General features: G+C 40.7%; 1 protein-coding gene and 1 long non-coding RNA gene across 5 annotated transcripts in view; one reads left to right on the top strand and one right to left on the bottom strand.

Moving 5' to 3' along the window:
- LOC148338376 (uncharacterized) overlaps nucleotides 1-20,357 on the top strand; it is a 146,441-nt gene that overhangs the window by 67,658 nt on the left and 58,426 nt on the right. The gene's annotated exons all lie outside the window — the stretch shown is intronic.
- LOC148338377 (glutamate receptor 3-like) overlaps nucleotides 1-20,357 on the bottom strand; it is a 91,443-nt gene that overhangs the window by 40,244 nt on the left and 30,842 nt on the right. For all 4 annotated transcript variants that reach the window (XR_015842793.1, XM_088292739.1, XM_088292738.1 and 1 more), the window contains exons 3-4: nucleotides 19,726-19,965; nucleotides 1,652-1,839 (exon numbers count right to left, since the gene is read on the bottom strand). Coding sequence is in view for 3 of the 4 variants with exons in the window: in XM_088292739.1 (XP_088148865.1) it covers nucleotides 1,652-1,839; nucleotides 19,726-19,965 (428 nt within the window). In the remaining variant the exon portion in view is untranslated. The remainder of the gene's footprint in view (nucleotides 1-1,651; nucleotides 1,840-19,725; nucleotides 19,966-20,357) is intronic.

The following is a 20,357-nucleotide window of genomic DNA, read 5'->3' on the forward strand; positions in this document are numbered from 1 at the left end:
GGAGGCAACGGCAGCAAGCACGGGAGAATGATGCAAGATTGTGCCTCGAAGACTTTCAGGACAAGTGGACAAAATGGAAGAAATGAGTTGGGGTTTCTTCTTTAAAGTGTTTTTTTCTTTTCTTGAGGGTGGGGGTGTCCAACAAGAGGATTAACCAGGCTACGTCATTGGCGGTCTTTTCAAAATAGCTTCCCGCTTTCAACTTTAAGCTCTCGTGCAGCTTCAAAAGCCACAATGCGGACTTCCCGCTGCGACCATTCGGCTGTTAGCCACGGGTCAAATTGACTGACTTGCTCAGTGAAAAAATGCACACAGTTTGCTTGCAAATGATTAACTATAATGACCCAATTCTTAACTATTAATTTTGAATGACGAAAACCCAATGGAGAAAGTCATCAAGCTCTGTATTGTTGTTTTTGTCCAACCATTTTCCCTTTCATTGCGTTGTGCTTCTCATGTCCATGTGAGGTGACATCTAATGTAATGTGCTTCTGTTGGATGGTCCATTCCTGTTCCCTTGTAATGAATGCACAATAACCAATGGTTGGGTAGTGGTTCACATAGCTGACTAGTGCAGCTGGTGTAGGATCCATACTTGATTAATTCCCAAAATCGCCCTGTGATCACCGGCAGCTCAATCAAGGTGCGGTCTTCTTTCGTGCTGACTTCAGATTCAGTACTTAAGACATAGAAAATTGACTGATGGCTTGATGAACCTGCAATTTTGATGATCAATCATTTTTTTGTTGTTAGTATGTAAAACAAATTTGTTGAAACAATCGAGTGATGAATGGTGTGGTGGTTCATTCCTCTGACTTCTATGCAGGCAGCACGGGTTCATTTTCCCTTTTTGAATGTGAGTGTGCTAAACTAGCAACGAGTCCAGGGTGTATCCAACCTTTGTGTCTTCAGTCAGCTGCAATAAACTCAAGATCCTGGGCAGGATAAACTGTTTAAAAAAATGGAACGATTTTTCAAGAGTTTCAGTTGTAGTTCATCCATTAACGTGGTTGAGGTCAGGACTCTCATTTTACTTTGGCCCATCCAACCTGCATGCCTGAACAGGCCTTGGGTTGTGCGTAAGAAAATAATGCAAATGGAGAAATTGAATTGTTCAAAGTGTCTTAATAAAGGTTAAAATCCAGGGTGTTGAGGCCAACTCCTTGTAAATCAATTAATTTTTTAAGCGGTATGAACCAAAACCTGTATCCACAGTGCACTTTTTGAGCGTGCCGTTCCGAGTTCTTTTTTTTTTTTTGTGTGGGGCAGCGGCATAGCGGGCTTGCTGTTGCTGAAAACGATGACAATGGCACAATATAATCAAGTCAGCGGGAGGGCCAAAATAAGATACGATGTTAAGCAATGAAGCGACGAGGAATTTTAATGAAAGAAACCGTGTCCCTATTTGCACGAAAATATTGTCAAACTAAAGCAAAGAAACCAAAGTGAACAGCTTCAATCATGGATTAAATGCCATAATGAAACTGACTCGGGGTATTTTTTTAACATCCTCACATCTAGTGATTGGACATTTTCACAAGACACAGCCACAGAAAAGTTTGTGTACTTTCAAAAAAGGAGTCCTATTTGCAATTTCATTTTCAAGGTAAATAAACGACTAGAGTGTGCGGTGACTGTGGTGAAAGCTCACCTGCTCTAATATGGTGTTGATCCTATCCACCTCACAGTCAATCACAAAGCGCTTTTCCTGCCTCCTGTCCATCTCCTCGATGATGCGTTTGAACTCGGCCGCATCCGTGGTGCTGCTGACAGAGCGAGCGGTCACCTGCCAGTTGTTGGCCACTGCCGCCTCCATAATGGCCTGCAGTATGGAGAAGCCTAGAGAGAGAGGGCGAGACAGCCGTGAACCCCGAGGATTAGACAGTGAAAAGGCTCGCACATCGTAAGAGTTTCCCTGGATTGAGTTGCTGCTAATTTATTCCAGAGAGGTTTCTGCTTGAATCCAAAGGTCAAAGGCCATCTCATTACAATCTAAAATAGCATTCAGAAGTCCCACTAGAATATTGTATGGAGCCTTGACTTGGTGCAGTGCTGGCTATGTGTGTGCTGATCCACATTTGCATATTGAAAGGCAATATAATGAAGTGAAAAGAGTGGAATTACATCTCCATATTATTAAAAGATCAGCGGGTGATGTTATTGCGTTTTGCAATCAATTGAATTATGGCATTTAGATCAGCGACATGCTAACGTTGACACCTCCTGCTTAGCGTCTCCTTGGACGATTGTTCCGCCTCATTATTATTATTAAGACAATGAAAGATTTATTTAAGACAGATCGCATACGGAGACAAATGTGAAATATTTTAACATACTCTACGAAAACACCAGGGTCAAATCACACACTTAATGGTAGTTTCTTTGTACAATGACAGAAGATAAATAAAAGGCCGAACTGCTTGGCAGTTTGCGCTAAAGAACAAATATGATGAAAATAATGAAACTCAAGCACAGAGCTGATCTCTCATTACGGTGGAGACAATGGGACTCTATTTTGTAAAAAATATTTCTGTTACATCATTCCTCATACATATAACTGCGCATCAACTTTGGTGTTATGAAAAGTTTGACCAAAGGTAACTTAAACAGATTGAACAAAAGGGGTCCAAGGACTGACTTTTGAGGACCTCCAAACACCAATTGACCAGATTCCAAGTTTCCAGTGATCACAATATAACTCCTTTCGTCCAAGTAGGACCTGAACCATTTCAGGACTGTTCCATTTCGTCCGAGCCAAGTTTCCAACCTCTATCGCAGTTTATTATGAGCTAATTTATCAAACCTTGCACAGAAACCCAATAAGACTAGGAATTCAATCTTACATAATTTACACATTTACAGTTTTTTGGAGCAATTGTTTCGAAGTATGACATATTAACTGAGTTATGCCTAAGTGGGTGTTGGATGATTTTATGATTTTGTTTTGTGCTATTTGACCTGATGGATTGTACTTTTCCTCGAAAATAGTATGTGAATTCATTGCATTATTTATTGAGTGGAGCCCTGGCGCTATTTGGTTTGTGGGATTTGTGAGTTTATCAACCGCAGCAAATAGAGTGTGTGAATTGTTGTGCTTCTTGATTTCAGTGAAGTATTGTCATCTAGCCCTTACTAATGCGTTAAAATTAAAAAGACATTGTTTATCAGGGCAAAATAAATTTGAAGTTTAGTTCTCCACTCAGGCTCTGCTTTCCTGCATTTTGATTTCAAAGTCATTATCCTCGTAGTGCACCTCCAAGGTGTTTTCGGTCTATCTTAAGGCTGTCTTAGTTTTAATCAGAGAAATAGTATCTAGGACACTTGAGATTTCACTATCCGGAAATTCATCAAAAGCCTCTCACAGTTGGTGACACAACCAACGATGTCCATGAACTTAGTGCCGCTGTCCTAATTTCTATACCTTTAAAAAACTCAAATAAATAAGGCCTTATCTCGGTAAACAGGCAGCCGACAAACAACCTCAGAGACCACAGCAAAAAAAACTTTCATCATTTCTCTGCTTTTCCCCCTTTGCAGTCCTTTTGAATGGCAGAGTAACCTTTTGTTAAGAAGCAGCGTTCGTAAGCACTCTAAGACTGTTGCTCGGTGTGTGTCTGCCCTTCCGATGTGCCTCCTGCACTGCAGCAAATAGTCACATCCTCAGCACACGACCTTTTGCTGAGTATAGCCTAGACCGACTCAGTGTGTCATCAGTCCTGAAGAGCAAGGGTGCTCCCTCTGGAGACGTCCACCTGTCAGGACTCAAGGGCATCTCGCAACTGGTTGTCAGCTCGCGTGAACACTGAACACATTTGTGTTTTTTTTGTTGTTGTATTTGTTTTTTTTTGTAAGGTGGGGGCATGCGCAGGTGAGCTTGTAGTCCCTTGGCAATTTCCTAGTCGCAGCAGCCATTGAACAATGTAGTGGAAAAACATGTTTGCACAAGAATGTACTTGTTATATATTATAAAGTAATTAATAAATTGCAACACAAGTATTTTACATAAGGAGCATATATAGAACCACATTAAAGTTGGTCAAAAAAAGTTTTGAAATTAGTTATCTTTTTTTATATTGCAAAAAAGTACGGCATTTTCAGTTTGTCTCTTAATGGTGTGTTTTATATCATGTACAACTCAATAAAAATATATTGAAATAAAAATCTCACACACTTACAATTGGGGTTTACCCGCATTCAATTTCATGAATAACATTTCAACTCTTGTGAAATGGATATCAGCAGACATCTGCCCCATTTAAAAAAAAACGCAAGCAAAGTTCAGATGTTCTAGTAGGCTTTTCTTTAAATGGTTTTGCTTTCCTACAGAAGCCTGAATGTTTTGTAGCTTACGCTGACTCATATTTGGACTGGTTCATAATTTCCTCCCCCTTCTCTAAGACCCAACTTCTGACTTAAGAAAAACAGCCCCAAGGCATGAAGCTGCCATCGCTATGCTTCACTAGCATGTATTGAAGAACTGAACCGATCTTTCTGAATGTGTGTAACCCGCCAACGGACAATCTACTGGCTTTTAGAAAAGCACAGTTGCTTGTTTGCTTCCAAACTCAGCTTGGAGCAAACGTGAGTGACGTCATGCATGCTGTGATTATATGATCTCCTCCTTGTCAATTGAGATTTCAATCTTGCTCCTCTCTCAACTACTGACAGCGTTCAATAATATGTTCAACATTACAACACTAATTCAACAAATTCTTGAGATTATTATTATTATTATTATTATTATTTTACGTCACAGCTATTATTAAGGTATAGTGTTCTTGTGTTCAATCATAGCTTTTGAAATGATCGCCAAAATATTCTATCTTGATTTCTTTGGACCATAACATACAATAAAATGTAGAATGATTTATCTTGGTGTAATATTTTATATAACAGAAAACTGGCATTCGAACACGGGTTTGTCGACTTTTATATCGGCCGATGTTTTGGAGTTTTACAATCCAAAAGGCAAAATGTCTGACAGTGAAGTGAAATTGTCTGAAGCTTTTCTGAAGTGTCACCCATTTTCCACGAGCACAGCGGCGGCAGCAGCCGTCTCTCATGCACCGCACTTCCTCCCATCTGTGGTACCTACAGCCAAAGTTGCAAAGTGACGATTTGAATAACACGGATGCATTATTCATTTTCCTGAGGCAAACGCTCAGAACCTCACCAACCTCGAGCCAGCTGGATAGCATGGCAGGCTTCCCAGCAATAAAAGCTCCTCACATTAAGAGATGTCATGCAGTTTAACTGGGTTAAAATGCTTTCTGGTGGGTTGGGACCCATTGAGTGAGTGGAGGGCTGGTGGAGGCAAAAAGATCAATGAACCATCATATTCCGAATAATCTTGGTGGATGACTTGATAATTACAAATAAAGTATGCATGAAAAGCATCATAAGAGGATATGGTTATGTTTCTTTTTTTTTTTTTTAGCTTTACTGCAGCGTACTTAATACTGCTTTGTAGAAACTGCTTTTCTAAGGAATAAAACAAATCCAATAGTGCGTCAATTTTGAAATCTCAGATGTGAAAGAAATTATGCAAACTACAGTGAGCATGGGAGTTTTATCAATGAGATTAGAATCACACAAACCTTTTTATTTTAAAATTGCTGATATTTTCCTCTCTACCTGCCCGTGGCAAGCCACAAACGCTGTGCATGTGAACAATTGAATTCATTGAAGATTCAAGGAAGATTCCATGCTTGCCTGCTTTTACATTTGTATGGAAATTAGCAGATGGGATCTGGTTAGAAGTAAATAGTCTGTCAAGAAATTGATTACTTTTGGTCCTGGTTCTTTAAAAGTCAACTCTAAAGTTTGTGTGCCTTAGGTCAACTTTTAAAACATGTAAAATAAACTAAACCCCAAGAGTTTAACCTCATCTGACCACAACTTTCTCGGTGTTAAATCAACAATACAGTCGATACGATGCATGTTGTTGTTGTTGGTTGATTATGCCGTCTTTGTAGTCAGTCATGCGTTGAGTTGAACATGTAAACTAACCATGCAGAACCGTTCAAACACAATGTATTATTCATTGTCAAATAAACCTCAATTTCTGGACAAATCAAATGCACAATATAATGTGATACAAAAGCTGTAACGAAAATTAATAATTTACAAACATAATGATAGTCTGTTTTGATTGACATTCTCAGAGAGTTAATTATGGACCCCTTTATACCACGGCTAACCGACCATTTTCCAAAACGACTTCTGTACGGATTTTATGTCTCAGACCAGTGCACCTGCAACGTTGTGGGAGTGGTCACAACCAACTTCAATCATGACCAATCCATGTTTGTTCTTAGATTCCCTTTAAATGCAGCACTCTAGTCGCCCACTAGTCTAGAGAACATACGTGCATAAGTCACATGGGTTGCCATTCAAACATTCCTGTGGCATTAGTACACGCCGCAATATGCTAAGATTCATTCTCACTCAAATCTGAAAATTCAGATTTTTTTATTCATTTTAAACGGCCAATTTGCATCGCAATTCAAGCCACCATTGAAAACTCGTGTTACAGCCCTAGTAGTAATTAATATGTATTTTTTTTACGTCGTTGGTTTTATTATACATTTCATCAAATGTTCCATTAACACATAACGTTTAATGTGTGTCATACCATATGAAGCTGTGTTTGCCTTATCAGCGCGCACAATATCAAGCCCCAAGCATTTGAAACTGAATTTACTTATTGAGTGTGTTATGAAACAGGGACTGTGATAACTGTAATTGCATAACTGCAGTAGCCACTGATGTTTTTCCCACACAGTGCATGCTTGTTTCCTTTGTCTGACCGTGCAAACTTGTCATCAAAGTTGAACCAAGAAGAAGCGTGGGCAGGCCATGTGTTTCCGTGCGTCTAATCTGAATGTGTGAAGGGGCACATTCGCAGTGAAACCTGGGAGTTCAGCTTTTTAAATGCTCAAAACCCACTTGGAACAACTGTGTGCCCGAGTGCATGCAGACGGCGCATTGATGGATGGAAACTCAATCACTTCCTTTTTAAACCGATATCCCAACATTGCAGTCTGCAATCAAATCCCGCCAGAGCCTTTTGACGCTCACTATGCGTATAAATCAGACTTGTTGTGGCGGAGAGTGCCGTCCCCCTCTTTGCCTGTGAGTCGGATTTTAACAGGATGAGTTCTGAAACGTCACCCGTAGTGGCTCGGCTGTAATTGAATTGCATCTAATCTCATTGCCCGGCTCCTCTGGTTTGCTGCTTCTCATTAGGGCCGGGTGCAGTGGTGTCACAGGCCTCCATCTCCTCTCGTTCTCCTTTGTGACCTACTCGCATATCGCACAGCTGACCCCGGCTAACTAGGCAAATTAGAGAACCATATTGCACATTTCTCTCGGCATATGCTGTAGCCGCAACACACTCTGGTTTTTTTTAGCCAGTTATCTTTTCCATTAAAAAAAATCAACATGTTCAGCTCAATTCACCGAGGATGCAATATTCAGAATTCCCCAAATCCCCACATCCCAAAAATTCAGTTGTTTTTTTTGTACATTTATCACACATTTTCCCCATTTTGCTGTATATTTCAAATCAATAAATGCATTTGAACATTTCATCTCCTTCCATTTTGTCAAACATTAGGAGATGTTAGCTTGACTCGTGCTCGGATTCCTTAAAGAATCAAAATGAAATGGCCACATGGCCACGACTTCAACTGTAACTGTGTGGTTAATCTCTACTCTTTACTTGACAATACACAGAAAAATGAAGGTTGTGAAAGGTCGACACAGCCCACTGAGCACTATCTAAGGTCTCGCCGAGCATCAGGAACAACTAAATGGAAACGCCCAAGATAATGGCTTGGGCTCATAACTTTGGTCTTGGTTTGATAACACCTTTCAGATGCCACACCACTGAAACAGGAAGGCAATTTTACACACTGGACTATGTCACATTTGAAGAACCACGCCGGGTTGAATTTCCACAATTTGAACATAGTCTGAGATATGCTTGATCGTCAATTTGGGGAAAATAATCAACTAAAATGTGGTGAAAGTATTTACTTACAATGAAATGAAATCAAATCCATTATTAGCTGTCATACATGCAAAGAAATAGTCCAAATTTCTCCTTCTAATTGGTTTCCAAATTGACTGATACTTAGCCTTTTCTAAGAGGCTTTAACAAAAGTTCTGCTACTTCTGGGTGGGTGAAACAGAGGGTACATGACTTCACAGGAGCCTGTGAAAATATTTTCAATTTGCAGCATCGAAGCGCCGGGATTCCAAGTCATATTTTTGTACACGGCCCTAAATCCCTGGTGGCGCCCCTGGTACTACATGAGTGTTCATTTTGATGACTGATCTAAACACACCTACAACTAAACTAACACAGTCTCACTCACATTCCCACCGAGGGGCAATTTAGAGTCTTAATGAACCTTCCATGCATGCACCACACAGCCTCAAACTGAGATTCAAACCTAGAAACTCTTGACTTTTTGGCAGCTGTGCTAACCACTACAATACTCTTCTGCCAGTTACATTAAATGTGAATTAATATTATTAATACGGACTATGCAATTCCTCCCATCATCTCACAAAAAATATTTTTTAGCTCTATGAAACACTAAGTGTGCACCATTGCTTTCATATTCCAAAGGACGTATTGTCTCTCTTGTCTATTGAGCACGCCAAAATAAATAGTTACTTCGAAACACTATTTGGTGCCTGCTGACTATTTGCCTCCTGGCTAAGTATGCTCAGAGGATTCCGTGAGGATCCCCCCCGGTGTTTGCACATTGGAAAATACAATCTTTGGCTTCGTAAAGCTTTTATATTGTCTCTCATTATTCATTTGGCATTGGCCCATAGGTGGAAGTCGAAAATGATGGTTTGTGGTTTTAAACACCTCATAGAATTCAACTGCGATTAAAGTCTGATGGTGGTCTATAATTGAGAATGTGGAAGTGGCTATAAAAGTGTGGCATTTAATGTTGGGAGGAGTTTGAGAGGAAGACATATTCTAGACTGGCTTGCTTTAACAAAGACATATTGTGTGTTTTTCACAATTTCAATGTTTGGTTTTGTTCATTTAGGTTTTTGACTTTAGTTTTATGTTTTGCCTTGTGTTCCTTTGTGTCTTCTGTCCACCTGTGTTTGTTTACCTTTGCTCTTGTGTTGACCAATCAGCTCCCTCCAACCCTTTGTGTTTGTCCAGGTGTTCCTTGTTGTCTTGTCAATGTTTTGGTATTTAGTTCCCTGTTCCCTTTCACTTCTTGTCAGGTCATCGTGCATGTCCGTGTTCCGTGTCGCCTGTCTCCTGTCAAGTGTCTCGTCTGTTCCTCAGCATGTTTCAGTTTTCATCGTCATAGTTTGTTTCGTTACTTTGATCTTTGCTTTGTACTCTTTTCCCAGTGCCTTGTTTGCCTTTTTGTTTTCTTTTGGTAATCAAGCAATTTTGGTTAAAACCGCTACGCGCCTGGCTTCCCAGCATTTGGGTCCGTCACTTCAATCCTCCACGATGCCGACACCAAAACCTGACTATATATACACATATGTAACGCTGGCATGCCCATCGAGGCAAAGCGCGGTCTACCAATTTCACAAACATGCTAAACTAGAAATATGATCCCGGCATGAAAATGAAGATATACCCGTTTTTATACCCGTTTTTGCTCTGAGCGCATAGGCACCCGTCTATGAAAATGAGGCCCAAAGTGTTCACTAAGATAACAACTCGAGAGTAAACTGTCTTTCCTATGAATACATGGTTCATTTGACTTTGTTTTAGCGTGAGCCTAACCTAGAAGACAAAACATTTATGTATAACGAATCTGATATTATTTATTGTCATACATATTTTATTTCTTGTTTGTTAAAAAAAAAGCATGGGAGATGAACCTTGAAAATAATGCATATCAAATTGCAATATTTAGAGGAGAAAAAAACCACAATTATATTATTTTTCAAAATCGTTCATCTCGAGAGCCGATCCCAACTCACGACTGGTGAAAAGTAGGTCACAACCTGAACTAGTCGCCAGTCAGTCTCATATAAAGACAGACAACCCATTTTCCTCATCATGTCTCGTGTAAAAATTAAAAAAAAATGATTGCACTACTTCTCTCGTCATCCCTGCCAACTGGAGAAAAGAGCTTAACTCGTTTGGCGGAGCGGGAGTGTGACGTGAATGCAAAAAGTAGCCGAAAAAGAGTGAAGCCAAGACTTTCATGTGGTGTTTACAGTGAGTCTCTAACCAAAACAGTTTGACTGCCAAGTGTGCTAATCAAAAAGACAGCACATGTCAAATCAAACAGAAGCAGCGTGTTGCCGGTATCTTTCGACGTGCATACATGCAGAGGGGAGGGGAATATCCACCCACAGACTCACTTAAACACCACCATGTCTTCCTTCCTGCTTTTGTTACCCTTTTTCTCCCTTGCGGCACATCACATATACAGTCCATGGATAGTGTACATGCGCGTGTGTGTGTTTCAAATATGGACACCGCAAAATGTGCTGGTTCGACCAATCCAAAAGTGAGGCAGAAAAGGAAAGATTTACGTTTGTGATGCCCATCTACGGTCAATGTGTTGTTTCCTCCCTCCCTTTATCAACTCGTGCAATATTCAAATGAGCTTTTCAACTTGGTGGTTTTCTTGGAATGGAGTGGAGTCTCCCTGCAGTGATTTTTGAGCTTTGAGTAGGTGGCGGAATGGCTTTATTCCAACTTGGCCTGTAAAAATTGGAAAAGCACGGAGCTTTATTGTGTGATCCCGGTGACAGACGACTCTCTCTATCTCAGGTTGTTAAAGGCACGAGATGTGTTCTTTTCAAGGGGTAATAGTGTGCTGCTTCTCACTAGTTGAACTCCATGAGTACGGGAGTGCCAATTCAGCTATGATATCAGTTTATGTGTGCAAAATAAAGAGAAACACCAGTGATCCGTGGCTTCATTCACATTTTCTTAAGACTATTTTTCATGTGCATTTTATGGGCTGGCTTGCCGTGCCCTTTCTTGTCAGCGTGTCCAAGCTGATTTCATTCTTCCGGTGCATGCATAATTTAGTTGTTATGAAGCGGGCGTGAAGGAGAAGGCCATCAAAGCACACAAGTCATGTGTTTGTGCAGAGTCACAACTGGGATCAGCTGATGAGCCATCATGGTGGCTGGGATGAGACGGTCAACACACGGAAATGTGATGCGTTCTCCACGATCGCATATGCGTGGATCCAGCTAACTATTATTTCACTTTAAAACATGACTTCCGTGAAACGTTTATATTCACCTTTGGGAATTGAACACAAAACTATTGTCTTTAAAGGCTGAACAAATTCGCCAAATACGCAACATGAAAATGAGAACTTTATCAAAAATCTGCCTTTCATGAAGGTTACAGTAGTAGAGACCTGCCTTATACTTTTATTTTTAATAGTAGTAGGATGCACGAGACGGAGATACAGCTTTATGATCACTTGATCAAAATTTGGCTGACCGGCTTTTTTAGGTCACGCTCTGGAATATATGCTAGACTTGAATGTGAAAGACTAGGAGGCAGATTTGTGTTTATTTTCTCGATATAACTGTAATCAGAAAATATTTCCTATTTTAGACTGGCCTGTCACAAAAAATCTGTTTAGAATCAATTATTCTACCGATTACTCAAGTCAAAGTATTATTCAACAATCTGGGTAGTGTATAAATACATTATATATAATATTGAGAGAGAGATTACATTGATAGCTAGTAGCTAATTAGATATAGCAGCTAGATGGACTGATGTGCTTTGGGGTGGGTTTAGAAAATCACTCTGACACTCTTAACACAGGGATGGGCAAACTTTTTGATTGGCGGGCCACAATTAGTTCTAAAATTTGACAGAGAGGCCGGACCAGGAGCAGATGGATGGATTGTTCTGGTAACCTCACCTCATCGGATAAAGAAAATTTAGAAAAAAAAATTTTAGAAAATAAAACATTAACAAGATTTATTCATTTAATTTTTTTCAAGTTCGGCAGGCCGGATTAAAACGTTTAACGGGCCGCATGTGGCCCCGAGCCGTAGTTTGCACACGCCTGCTGTTCAGAGAGGCAATGTGCCCTTCCCTCCCATTAATTTCCGAACGGAGAGTATGATATAAAGCAATCAGCAGCTCTTGCTTTAACTCTTTCCATCTACCGCCTGACGCACTGGTCACACTATATCTCCAGTTGGAGGGCCGAGAGCACGCTGTAGCACGCTACTCTGAATAACCGAACGGCATAATTGAACATTGCTCTTAGTTTCCGAACGGAAGTGAAGCAGTGCGTGTTTGGAGAATATTTCCGAACGCACCCTTGATTGTAATGTTTGATGCGTATGTGAACCCAGAGATGAAAACATGCAACAACAGATATGAACGCAAGCATGGAATAAAACGAGGAAAACGCAAGAGCCGTTTCATGTATGTCTTTGTGAGTTTAATCAATGGAAAGTGTCCAGCTTGGTTCACACGCTCGCCTTGTTTACAACACTGCAAGCAATGGCAAAAGAGTGCGATCAAATTATAGCGCACGCTTGATGTGTTGGGCCATCAAAGGCATCCAGGAGAGCAGAGGGAGTCATTTATTGCTTGACTGTTTAAGCAACATAGGCAACAGTCTCTGGATGGCCAATTAGAGGCTTTGTTGAAGATGAAGGTGTAAGGTTGGCGTTTGTTACAGTCTCTCTCTTTCTGATTGCTCTCTCACTTGCATTCTATCCAGCTTGGTAGCAGAGAGGAGAGATGAGGCGAACGACATGCGGTCGTCCCAGCTTTCCATTCACAAGCCTCTTGGCCCTGTTGGCACGTCTCGCTGCCAACTGAGTCAGGGCCGATTGATCTTGTCTGCTCGTATAACAACTCATCGACAACATGTACGGATACTATGGTCATGTTATTGGGATGGTCAAAACAAACACATCTGGTCTGTTTAATTATTAGTGTGACTGAATAATGTCAATCATACACTAACCCAAATCCAAGCAATTTAGACATATACGGGACTTGAGCCAGCCTGATATGGATTTTGCCAATGCCGACAGAAAAAACTCTGATAACCAAATAATTGGCCAATTATTTTGAAAAATATATCATTAATGATTTAAATATTTTTGGTCCCTGAAGCGCAGATCAACAAACATGAGTTACCGGCCAAAGGTAAATTTAGCTTGAGCGTTAGGCCATAATTGTATGCAAAGCTCGGCAGCTTTATTTTTAATGTGCTTCAGATAGTTACAAATAAACATTTAAAGGCAAACAAAACTTGCAATAAACAGAAGATTTTATGACATTTAGTCGAGAAATTAAATGTAATTTACTAAAATTCCTAAAAGTACATGAAGTGCAAGAGCATGATTTTGAAAAAAATATATAATAATCCATACTAAGCATAAATATAAAACTTATCGGATGTAACATTTTGTCCGCCATGCAGACAGGCGTCATAATACTCAAATGCGTTAAGAGCAAAAACATGCACACATTTTGGTAACAACAAATTAATAACGCAGTCCAAGCGGGAATTTAATTCTAATCAAAGCAAGAATAGAAAGAAGAAAAACGTCTTTTGTTTCCTGGTTCGGATAAACAATTGGGATGGTACAAATTAGTATAAAATGCTCAGATATCAGAATGTTTATCATATTTGTGTTGCTCACTGAGCCACTCATCTTCAAATTTATTGCTTTATTGCAATATTTATTGCTTCTTTAATTTATGTTATCAGGGCATCAGATGAAACTTCTTTTGAATCCGATTGTTGAAGTTTGATAATATGATTTGTTGCAATGACAGAGTAACTGACCAACTGGTGTGCTGCCAATCAATCCGGATGGCCTCATAATAAACTTTTCTTATTGTGTTCCTAAACCTCAAATGATCAATACAGCCCTTTTATTGTTCCGAATAGACTTGCTTGAATGGACTGAGCTGCAGTGTGGGGGTCATTGGAAATATTGACAGAGGGAATGAAAGAAGTACCTCGGGATATTTCTGCACTGAATTCTGGGATACAGTTTCCATCTGGCAGATTTCTCTTTAAAGAACACTCAACTTCCCAGCGCTGTAACGAGCTTATGACATTGAACACGGTTTCAAGTGCAAGTTCACCTGTCGAGCTGTTAAATGATGGAAGTAAATTAAATGGCTCTGTGTTTACTGGGAACACCGGATCATTTCCTTTATAACTGTACAGACAGAGTTCCAGACAGAATATTGACTGTTCAGCGGAGTGGTGCAACAAAATCACGGGAGGCAAAACATCCCTAATACGGGTACTGGGTGTAATCGACACGTTGGTATGGATTATTGAAAACTATTTCATCTTACTTTGTGTCTTCACATCGTTCGTTTTCTCAGTGACAAGCACAGAAGTATGTTTACATTATGTTCACGGCAGCACCAGTTGCCCAAAACATTTTTTTTTTTACTGCTGCCCAATAAATGTTTGTAGTTTTCTATTCACAACTAATTTAGTAATTCCATCTCGTTATTTACATAAACACTAACCTTACACTCACGAGTGTCTCTCCCTCTTTTTTTCTCTCTCACACACATGCATGCACAATGGAGTTGAAAAGTATTACCTACTGATTTTTTTTTTTTTTTGTCACTCGTCTGATGATCTGATTGTAATATTAAAGATGAGATTATGCCATGGATATCTTAAGATACATCCTGGATGGCTGGCCAAAAATGTAGTTTATGAGGCCACAGTGACATTGATATCTTGTTGTCAAAGTCAAATAAATTCCTTCTCACGTCCTAGTGGATGTTTGCACCAAATAGAAAAATGCTTCTCAACAATCTTCAGATATATTGCCCACAGTCATGAAATAATGAATGAAGACAGCAATTGACTCGGCTGTTGCTAGTGTGGAAGCACAAAGAGGATTTATATTAATTTGTGCAGTCTTTCTCCAAAAGAGTCAAGAGTCACAATAACAGTTCAGCCATAACTGAGTAATGATAACCAGGCATGACAGGCTTATGAGGTTATGCAATTGTTTTACTGCAACTGGGTAATAATCAGTTCCGGTTCGCTCATCAGCATCCAATTACTTTGGATTTGGAAACAATTTTTCCCTTTGTCACTGTCTTAAAACCTTTAACAACATTTAGGGTTAGGATTGACCATATATGCAATTTTATCAACTGTCATACAATTACAGCATCAATTTGTAACATTCTTTTCGCAGTCCCCACCATGTCAGCGTTGCGCAATCACAGTCGGTTGGTGGTGGAAATTCCAGAAAGCCAAGCTTGAGGATCATTAAGATCGCTACAGGTATAGCACCGGAGTCATAGTGACATCCAGCACACACACCAAAGGCCATAATTATATAAGGACAGCATCATGATGGCCGCGCAGAGAACAAGAAACAAAGTGTGACTCATAAATCAAGTTGGGGTGAGATTGCTGAATCAGGGGCTGATTGTGCCCAGGAGAGACAATAATGCCTGTAATCATCTGTCTCTGCTGCACAGACCTGGCAATTGTGTGTCCATACCTGACCACCCCCACAAAATCTAGCAGCACCCTTGTCAGCGTCTGTGTTTTCACGGGAAATTGGAAAGGATGGCATAAACAAGAGAACATAGAGGATTGACTTTATTGTTTGGAACATTACAGAGAATATTAGTGACAATGTTTATCGGGATATTGAATTTTACTCACAAACACACATCCTGTCAATTACTCCAAGTAAAAGAAGCATCGTCCCAATTAAGAAGGTCTAACCAGTGCTATAGAGCTTCAATTTGCTTCCAGTGCGGCTGCTTCATTACAGCGTCTGCTTTCAAAAAGCAGTCTGCTATTGGCATTTGGGGCACAAATTTACCTCTATTTGCCTCTAGTACATCTAAGCTTGACGCATATGAGCCATCACTCTGCCGATGGGATGTGCGTGCTCCACTAAGGCCTAAAAGCCTTTTCTGCCGGCCAAATAGCAGCACCAAATGAATAGCATGCCTGTAATTAATCTTCTCTATTGACTGAGTAAAACCTTTCGGTGGGACTCGGTGAGTGAATGTTATTTATTATTGCTCCTGTTTTCTCCCTATAACCGGAGAGTTGAGAGAATAATTGAAAAGTCGCTTGCATTTATGTGCATGATCAAGGCTTTTACAAAATGATAATACATTGCATCGTGGGATATTCTGTGCGATGTCACTTAGGTTATATTTGGTATGAAATTTGAATCAACCGACATATTTTATGTTTTATGTATTGTTAACTGACAATTCTTAAAACTTCCTCTTTAATAAAGCAAAGCAAATGTGCAAATAATAACCCACAACATAATGCATTAGAACCTTCTTTTAGCGGACCCAATCTTGATTCAACAGACAGAAAATAGTGTCCAGGCCACTCAAAGCATCCCTTCTATAGTAGCTTTTTAAATCTGTGAGTTTCAAAACTTGGCCATGATTCGCCACAGTGTCGTTTACTGGTCATCAACGGAGATGAGTCATATGTTTCCAGCTGCTCTTGTCATAGATATCAGATTCACGGGAGACTGGAGAAGGCAAAAACGTGTCAATGTGGCGGCCATATTGGTAGAGGCAATGTTCCCATCAAAGGTAATTGAAATCATGGACATTAGCTTAGCATTGCTGTATCAACCTATTCACATTTGTGCTTGCTGTTTACTCAAGTGCTCGATGTGTACACATCTCTAGAACATTGGAGTTATGGTACAGTACACAGTTTTTTTTTTTTGTATAGCCCCCTGGCATCGAATTGTAAGAAAGGTGAACAAAGGGAGTGCTAACGAACATGACTAGCTAAACGCCATTATCCTCCCTCAAGCACCAACAACGTAAAGTTCGTTAAACTTTTAAGCAGTTTTATATTTATAAGAATTTTGTTCTGTGGTGTGCATTTTTATGCTACAAAAAAAAAAAAAAAAAAAACACAAAACAGTTTTGTACTGTTAACGGCCAGTGTGCGCAAACAGATGACCCCCTTTCTCCAAATCATTTTGGAGGCGGTGGGGGAATAGTTGGCGTTTCACTTTCTCCTACTTTAGGCAGAAGTGTGTGTCCGTATTAACAGGGGAGCTGCACTTGGTGATAAGAGGAGGTAGAGGCTCTCTGACACATCTGTCTGCTTGATGAGCCAAGTGTCAAAGCCCCCCAAAGAGTTGGATGGAGAGCATCAATAAACGACTTTAATCCCCACCTGGGGCCAATGTCCTCCCACTAATAAGGGATCGTCTTACACCGCTGGCAGTCAGAATCGAGGTAAAAGTGGCTTGGCATGGACTCTGGCACGAGGGGCTCCACTGTACACAGGGAATAGTCTGGACACAGGTAACAGGCTGTAAATCACACGCGCCTGCTGTTGCCTTAATTGCCGGACTGAATCGGTGTTTTGTTTCGCTCTTCTCGCGTTCCCCTCCCTCTGATGCCCTCTGGTCCCACCACTTTCTTTATACTAAGTGCCCGCCATCGCTCTCACTCCACCACCTCCTCCGTTTTAGCTTTCCAGCCTTCCCGTCCCCCCCATCTCCCCAATCCGAGCCTGCCTTCAGACACACAGTGCAGGCAAAATGGAGGGACGGCGGCTTCAGCTCAGCAGTGTCGGCCGCGCTGAAGGACGTGTGGGTTGCTCGCATCCGCGGGGAAGAGCCGATGAGTGTTCTAGTCAGAGTGACCCTAATTAACCACACATTATCTGCAGGCTGTGCGGTGGATTAAGGCCTTCAGCTGAGAAGCAGACTTGAAGACCCAAAGACAGACTTCATATCCTGCCTCAAAGCAGGAGGAAGAGGGGGCGGGGTTGATGAGGTGAAAGACAGAGCGGGCCAAAGAGAAATCAGGATGCTTGAAGCTTATCTGCTGGTGAGGCTCTTCCATTAACGAGCGAGTAAATATCTCAAATCCATGCAAATGTGCGAAGACAATGTTGCCACGCGATCTGGCGAAGTCATTTTGTTTCCTCTCAAAGGCAAAGACATAAAATAGCTGAACATGTACCTCCCTCATGCACAGGTGCGGAAGTTTCAGTGGGAGGGGGGATCATTATTCCGTTGTGAGATAATGAGCTCCTTTTCTTATTTGGCATTAGAAATCCCCCCCGAAATGAACACTTCAGCGTGTTGACAGGCCATCCTAAACATGAGGCACTGCTGCATTAAACCCGAGTCTATTGTCAACAAGGCAATTCAATCTGAGGACAACACAAAACCCTCATTGATGCAGCACAAAGCGCGGCAGCCGCAAGCAGGCAGCGCCCGAGATTTCGGAAAGGAAAACATTTTAGCGGCAGATGTGACATACCTCATTTCCCATGACAGACGAGCCACTATCAACATGATTAAACAGAAGATTAACTGACACAAACCAGCCAACTGTTCCAAGTACCCAAAGATTATTGCTCATGAGACACCATTTCTTCAAGTGCTATGTGTTAATACAAACTGCTGATTTATTTGTAGTGATTTACATAACATAGCGCTACTGTATACATTAGTGCTGTGTTATCACTTCAAGCATTACAAGGCTCTTAGAGAGTATTACGGGCTATCCTCTGCTTACCCTTGCGTGCAGATGCTATTCTGAGCACCTGCAACATTTACTGTCTTGTCACTGTTTGCTGTCAGAAAAAGGGGTACAGAAGTAGTCCATATCAGTCACTCAGTGTGCATTTTATCCGAATGTGCACCACAAGACTCATTTTGTGATACACTCACGCTGGGCCGTTGGTCCTGTACCGTGCTTCAGTATTGCTACGCCATAAAAGACTGTTCGTTGACGATTGTGCTTAGCTTTTATCTTTTTTTCTCAATGATTTCTGTCCACCAATCCATTGATGCCTTTTCTGTGGCCCTAAACTTTATTTGAGGGCTCTGTAACAACTATCCATGGGCCGGGACTGGTTTGATAACAGGCTGTACCGAGTGAACAAAAGCTTTTCTATTAATGATCAGATTCTTGAAGAGGTTTGATTTTTTTTTTTTCTGTGAAAATGCTCATCTTGGTGACATTGAAAAAGGTGAGCCCACAACTTAGCAAAAATGACTACAAATACATTTTAAAAAGACAAATTGATTTGAAGAGCTTCTTCAAAAGGGCGAAGAGGCCAGATGAAGAGACAGAATAAAAGTTGGTACTGACTTGTTGAAGAGAAAATTGTGCAAAGGTCATCCTAATTTCAATAACTATATTTGGTGCAATAGTGAGCTATTTAATCATTTGATTTGATTTGTTTCTGTCAGCTAACGTCGTAATGTTTAACCGTTTCCTGGTGAAAAACAGGCTGCGATCTGCAGTATAAGACCACCACTCAATTTAAGGTTGTTAAAAACAATTTTATGTTTCTGTTTCTTTAATGCTTTAATTATCGATGAATTTTCACAATTCGTGTTCAGAAAACAAATCGAGTTTCTTAATTGTATTCCTGAACAGAAAGGGATCTTTCATTGTTATGCTTGGTTAATTATTTTATTCAATAAAACTTCAATTCTCACATGTCAGAGAATATCTAGTGAGCTGTTGAATTCAACTTCAAATTCCTCTTTCCTTTTGCTGGATGATCTCTCCTTGTTTTTTATGACACGTTGTCTAATACATTTGCTAAGCAGTGTATGTCGCCAAGCTGTAAAAGTCAAATGTGAAGGGTATAACGGCAGTACCTTTGAAAGAACGACCGCAGTGACAAGACAGTGTGCCTCTGAGGGATATTTTTTTGCAAGAGTATAGTATATTTCACGGCTGTCTCTTACCTCGGTCTGTGTCGTAAAGGTAGACAAACTTCTGCCACTTGTAGTGCGAGATCAGACTGAGGACCGCCCCTCGGAGCGCAGGACGCATCTGGATCACAAACTGCACCTCGTTGTCGGTGGGGTAACTCGGGGTGACGAAGGAGGTATGCAGTGCTCCGCAGAATGACGTCAAGGTGTTCATGGACTTTTTGTCGTAGAATCCGAAGATGGCGTAGACTCCGCGGGAGAACTGGGAGCAAACTGCAAGAGAGCCAAGATGTGCCAGGGCACCAGAAGGTTAAGGCTTGTGTCGGCAAAATTAACGAATGCGCATTTAAAAACTTGCGCCTCATCACTTCAGGCACTAAACGATCGATTGGGTCATTTGAACCTCCACTAATAGCCAATTAAAGCTGGATGCGACTGCTGCTGGCCCTAAATACACTTGATAAGCCTTGACAGCATGTCCTTGCTAATATACATTAACATATCATTTTACTTATATACTAGGTGTCGTCTTTCTGCTCAGATTCTTCTTCTGATTTTTCTTAATCTCTTCGAATCAATGCGTTTTTCCGCAATATGGCGATCAATATGAATGTATTTTTGTCTCTTTTTTTCTGATTCATATTTTGGAAAAACCAGCATAACAC

This window comes from Idiotropiscis lumnitzeri, chromosome 4 (assembly GCF_059441095.1).
Source record: "Idiotropiscis lumnitzeri isolate Australia: NSW breed Sydney's pygmy pipehorse chromosome 4, RoL_Ilum_1.0, whole genome shotgun sequence".
NCBI lineage: Eukaryota > Metazoa > Chordata > Actinopteri > Syngnathiformes > Syngnathidae > Idiotropiscis > Idiotropiscis lumnitzeri.